Source organism: Camellia sinensis, chromosome 9, assembly GCF_055761805.1.
Source record: "Camellia sinensis isolate YWXY chromosome 9, ASM5576180v1, whole genome shotgun sequence".
NCBI classification, from domain to species: domain Eukaryota; kingdom Viridiplantae; phylum Streptophyta; class Magnoliopsida; order Ericales; family Theaceae; genus Camellia; species Camellia sinensis.
The window spans coordinates 164,443,481-164,449,554 of NC_138969.1; the positions used below are offsets into that span (position 1 = coordinate 164,443,481).

Below are 6,074 nucleotides of genomic sequence, written 5' to 3' on the forward strand. Positions count from 1 at the left end.
TGAATATAAAAAAATGATATGAATTATATTAAAAAATAACACTGTTATATCTACTGAATTTAGTCTTGCTGAATTTATATATGCCGGTCGTTTGGTGTGTCATTCGAATAGTCGTCTGATCAATCATTTAAGAGGATGCTGGTTATTCAAACAGATATTGGTTGATAAATCAAATGGTAAGAGTGATAGTTGCAATTAATAAGGGTAAAGTTGATCGTCTGACATAAGGCATAGTTTGGGAAGTTGGTTTTGGTGGGTTAGGGGTTAAAATAGTCACAAAAAATAAAATAGACTATTTTAGTCACAAAAAACAAAACATAAAATTCAACCCATAATCACTACACTCCTCTCTCATAAAAAAAGTCAAAAAAACTAAAAAGTCAAAAAAGTCCCACGTTAAAATAGCCAAAAAATTAAAAAGTAAAAAAGTCAATATAGCCTCCGTTTAGGAAGTGGGTTGGCTTTTTGGCTTTTTGACTTTTTTGACTATTTTAGCTTGGGCTAAAAAGCTTGGTTTGAGAAGGGTTTTTTGGCTTTTTGACTTTTTTGGCTTTGTTTGTGAGAGAAGAGTGTAATGATTATGGGTTGGATGTGATGTTTTGTTTGTTATGACTAAAATATCCTATTTTATTTTTTGTGACTAAAATAGCCAAAAAAATCTAACCAACTTCTTCCCAAACGGTGCCATACTTTCCAAACGGAGGCTAAAGCGATTCGAGTGAACTTATATTCTGTGTATCAATCACTTTTTATTACAAAATAACCATCAATTTTATATTCTTTTCATTTTGTTAAAAATAATCTTTAAAAATTCTAAAGCAATCCTAAAAAGTGATTTAGAGAATTATTTTCTAAAAAATATTTTTCAGTTTCATTTTTCTATGTTTTACAAAAAATAAAAAATAAAAAAAAATAAAAAATACAAAAAAAATACAAAACACACCAGTCACCACCATCAGCATCTTTAACCAATCTTTCTGCACCAGAAAACCCCCCAAAACCCTCCCTCAAGCACCCCCCAAATTTTGATCAATCAAGCAACAATCAACGTATATATCTATATCTATATCTGTATATATAATTCAGGAATGGCGTCAACGAAGAAACCGCCGGAAACTGAGCTACCACCGCCGGCGATCTTAGTCCCGCCGGCGTCCCCTAGGTTTCCGTCTGGAACACTGACACCCGGAGCTCACCGGAGGATCGCGATAGCGGTGGATTTGAGCGATGAGAGTGCCTACTCCGTGAAATGGGCGGTCCAAAACTACCTCCGCCGCGGCGACGCCGTGATCCTCCTCCACGTCCGCCCCACCTCCGTCCTCTACGGTGCGGATTGGGGCGCCATCGATCAATCCTTGGTGGACACAGACGAAGAGTCTCAGCAAAGGCTGGAGAACGATTTCGATGCGTTCACGGCTACAAAAGCGAACGATTTGGCGCAGCCTTTGGTGGAGGCTCAGATTCCATTCAAGATCCATATAGTGAAAGATCATGATATGAAGGAGAGGCTGTGTTTGGAGGTTGAGAGGTTAGGGTTGAGTGCGGTGATTATGGGGAGCCGAGGGTTTGGGGCTTCGAGAAGGAACACGAAGAGTAGTCGGCTTGGAAGTGTGAGTGATTACTGTGTTCATCATTGTGTTTGTCCTGTAGTTGTTGTTAGGTTTCCTGATGATAAAGACGGCGGCGATGGCGTGAAAGCTGCGGTGAATGGCGGTGAGGGGCTGCACACGGTGCAGGAGGAGGAGGCGGAGTATCATGATGCATCTGATAAGCAAACAGGTATATAAATTTGTGGGAAACTCTCTCCTTTTATTTTATTATTATTATTTTTTAAATTGGTTTAGTATTGATCACTAGAAATTTCGCAAATCTGTGTTGATCATAGAATTTCTTACTGATTTGATTAGTTCATGTTGTTTTAGAAAGTTTGCGACTTTGTGTTGATGCGAAGAAATGTGGGTCTTGCACTGATTTCTTTTTTACTTGCTGATTTAATTAGTTCATGTTGGTTTTAGAAGGTTTGTGACTTTGTGTCGATAAGAACTTAAGAAGAAATGTGGGTCTTCGATTGGTTTCTTTTTACTTACTGATTTACTTAGATAATGTTGTTTTATTTGAATTGGTAGAATTTTGATCAACTAAGCTGAAATTGAACATGTTTTTGTAGTTGATTTACCTTGATTCAGGACCTTCTGGGAATGGCTTTATACACCTGTCATGTTTTGCATTTCTTTTAACACCAAATCCAGAGGATTTTTTTTGTTTTGTTGTTAATGGGTTATATTATATCTGTGAGACTGCAGCTTTTATGCCATAATGTTCTCATAAAACTGTCAGAATTTATTTCTCCGTTCTTCTGCTCTAATTGGTGTTTGTGTGCTGCAATCAATATTTACATTTGCTATTGAAATTCTGATTTTATGTTTTCCATCTGCAGTTCAATAAAGTTTTTTTTAGCTTATTACAAGTTGCTCTGTTTAGAATTGTGTGGATGAGACATGTGTTTCTTTATTTATGTATGAATTACTCAATGTAGTTGTTTCAGCTTGGTTTCCGAGTTTGGGAGGTGGATCTTTGTATTTTTAGATTGGAACTTTTGGTGATGATGGGGATATTGGTGGCATGACACATTGGGTTGTTTTGTATAAATTGTCCTTTGTTTCATTGCTTGGTGGTTATGGCTATCTTCCCTAGTAACACATCTTTCGAATCCAGGGTGTCATCTGTGGTACACTTTTCATTTGGATTGTATTTCTAACTATGATCTTACAATATAACCTGATTTTGATGTTTTGGTTATCTCCAGCTATTATGCTCCTAAAAAGACTGATTTGGGAATTGGGGACCATCTTTTGGTTTGTATTTTTTGGCTCCGGATAAGTACACTAAAGTTTGATCAATTTAATAGTTTGTCATGACTCAAGCTGGTTCTCATTGAGATACTCAACATAATATTGACTCAACCTAAAAATTTGCTTTCTATTTCCTTGTCCATAACAGTTCTTATGGGACCTTAACTTTAACAGAAACCATATTTGTGCAATTTTATGGAGGTTGTTGACTAAAAATGGCCCAACGAACAACACACAGCTTTGTTGTGACCTAAGTTGGCTTTTGCGCAAATGCATTTGTTTAGGCTGTCAATTTTTGTGTATTTTCTGTTTTAGGAAAGTTTTCGCTTATCAATTACAGATTTCCTGATTTATATGCTACTGTTTGTTATGGTAAGTTTCTACTCCTTTCTGGTATCTAAATTTGAGCTGAACTCAAACTTGCTATCTTTGGTAATTGCATATTTTTCTTTATTAATTTCATGTTTTACTAGGAATTAAATTTGATTACATAACTTCCTAGTGGTGCAAGTCATCTTGTACAGTAGATAGACCTACCATGTTACACCTTCTTGGTGCTTTTAGCAGATTGCCTACCCTATGAAAAGCAAAAATTACAATGTTGGATTAGATCTATAAACATAATTTTCTAGAAGATTGAAGACATCATTAAACAACATATGTGAATATTTTTGTTTTATTTACTTGTTATTATCATTATTTTTTTATATAGCTTTGGCATCTATCGTTGTGATCCATGGTTCAAGCAATTGGCCAGTACATACCAGTTTGTGGGCCCTCCAATTTGGATACACCCCGGTTTACTGTTGGGATAAAAAATTGCAAGTGAATCAGCTGATTTGCAATACGTATCACTGTGAATTGGAATTTGATAGCGGATCATAGCCAAATCTGCCCAGTTCGTTTGACCTCTCCCCTACCATAAAATGTTGGGCTTAAATAGCACCGCTTTTCCACCAGCATGTTAGGTAAAAGACTTTTGTGTATGATGTTAGGGTATCTGATTGTAAGGGGTTGCCTTGTTAAGTAATGGCTCATTTTCTTTTGATCCATTCAATCTTTTTTTCCATTATTAGTTTTTGACTTTCTAACTTGAACTCTATTTCCCTAGTGAAGCAAATCGAATCCCAAGGAATGACATTTTTTGGGTTATTATTATTATTTTCCTTTTTGGAACTTTTGGTTGTACTTTCTTTTTTTGATCAGCGACATTGTACTTTACTTTATTTAGCGAAGTTCTATCATTTAAAAATCCTTTTGTTCTCTTCTTGTGTGGGAATGTATTTAACGCTAAAGTGGTGAACTCATGCTAAACCACTCTCTGAAATCACTAATGTAATAAAAGCCAATTGTCATAATGGTGTGATTTTCCTTTGAAATTTTTTGTGGCCTTTGTCATACATAGTAAGGACATGATTTTGTACAGCGGATGCTTTATTGATCTTGAAGATTATATATAAAAGAAAAATTTCAGGCTGGTTTATTGAGCATATAGAGGAAATGAAGCTGTGATTCCTTTACAATTTTCCTTTCTATAAGATTGTTATCAATGGAGAATGTATGGTGGTTCATTTCATTTAGGTCAAGTATGTATGCCACCATGTATTGTTGACTCTGTAAAAGTTGGGTTCCATGGAGCATATTTTTGCTACTATTTGTTTGTAACCTTGGGGTCAGATGTTTAATAATATGTCAAATTTGGTGGTTCGCTCACTCACACAGCATTCATTGTAATTTTATTGATCAACATTTTGCAGGCCTTCCCCTCTACGGTCTTCACAATTTTTTTTGGTTATTTAAGAAAAATATTGGTCCCCTATGACAGAATAATATTAATGACACTTATGCACATGCCTTCCACAACAAAACTCCCATCAATCACCGTGAAGATTTTTTTATGATTCATTGGGTTGGTTGAGTGAGCTCTTGTGGCTGCCCTTTGTAATCATAACATGCCCCTAGTAATCAAAACATAAGCCTGTAGCCACTATCACCGAGTTAGGCACATGTAGGGCTGTTAGGAATCACTGGATGATCCCCACCTACCGGATTGTTCACGCTATGTTCTTAATCAGACGATTTGTGGGCCATCTGGTCCACTATTTAGGGGTGCATTGGAAATATCCCACTTTTCTGAAGTTAGAGAATACAGCAGAAATATTTCTGCACGTGAAAGGATTGTTATTTTTGGCTTGTTCATATCTTATGTCAGACCGATTTTGCGCTTAATTGGCTTTATAAATTTTCATACGATGTTTTGACCTAATTTACCATGTGGTTCCAGTTTCACACTTTCCCTCAACCCTTCCAACCTCTCAAAATAATTTAAAAAAGTGAAAATAGAAAAGAAAAAATAGATGGCTTGATACTCTTATATTCTACCTGTTTATTTCACCTTTCACTGGTTTGTGTGACGATTGAATCAAAATTTTTGTGTTGTAGATCTGGAGAAAGCTTCTTGAGAAAATAGAAGATGGGGAAGCTCACATTTTGCTAGAAGATGAGAAGCTGTGAAGCTGAGGTGTCTGGAGTGTGATATACCGAGCTGATCTTCGAGGACTTTTCGTTTTGCATAGGCATAGTCAGGTGTGTTGAAAGCTAAGAAGTTTGGAATGGTTGATATTGCTGTATCAGTTTTCTCTTGTTGGTTTTAGGTCTTTAAAATAGGTTGCACTCTGCTTTTGTGTGGCTTAAATTATTGTCTAGAATTCGCTTTGCACCTACCAAACACGATTGAGAAGGTTCTTGATTGGCTAGGGTTTGGAGGAATGTGGTTGAAGGGTTGAGAAAAGGAACTTGTCCTTTTATTAAATTTATGCAGTGGTATCCGATTGTGCTTTATTATGATTTGGAAACTATTGTTGGTTGTTTATCTTTGACATGTTCGATATATGTTCAAATAAGGTTTACATTTTGTATACCTGCGATCCCTCATTTTTCGAAATTGTTAAAATTTATACCATGAAACCCATGTTTCATAGATATAGAGTTGTGAGCTGTATAACTAGTTAATCTTTTTTTTAAAACCTAGAGGGGTGAATTTCTATAATTTGAAAATAATAAAAAATTAATGTTAGTATATAAAGGCATTTTTTAAAATTGTAAGGGGGGCTGATCACCCTTCTCCCGTTGTTCCCCTCTCCTATTTCATAGTTGGCCTCGACCACCTAGCCTAAGAAGAAGAAGAGTGAGCTGGAGGATGACAAGGGTCACAAGCCTAAA

At 36.0% G+C, this 6,074-nt stretch overlaps 1 protein-coding gene across 1 annotated transcript; it reads left to right on the forward strand.

Moving 5' to 3' along the window:
• Positions 1 to 738: 738 nt before the first annotated feature.
• On the forward strand, positions 739 to 5,770 carry LOC114258712 (universal stress protein PHOS32). Its single transcript, XM_028198695.2, has 2 exons — positions 739 to 1,779; positions 5,295 to 5,770. Exons 1-2 carry the CDS (start codon positions 1,089 to 1,091, stop codon positions 5,312 to 5,314), a joined length of 711 nt encoding a protein of 236 aa, XP_028054496.1. The 5' UTR covers positions 739 to 1,088; the 3' UTR covers positions 5,315 to 5,770.
• Positions 5,771 to 6,074: the final 304 nt, after the last annotated feature.

Bases quoted from the DNA above. Each gene is read 5' to 3' on its own strand.
- LOC114258712 (XM_028198695.2), top strand. From the start codon at position 1,089: ATGGCGTCAACGAAGAAACCGCCGGAAACTGAGCTACCACCGCCGGCG. The intron at 1,780-5,294 runs GTATATAAATTT...TTTGTGTTGTAG, and splicing joins TGCATCTGATAAGCAAACAG to ATCTGGAGAAAGCTTCTTGA.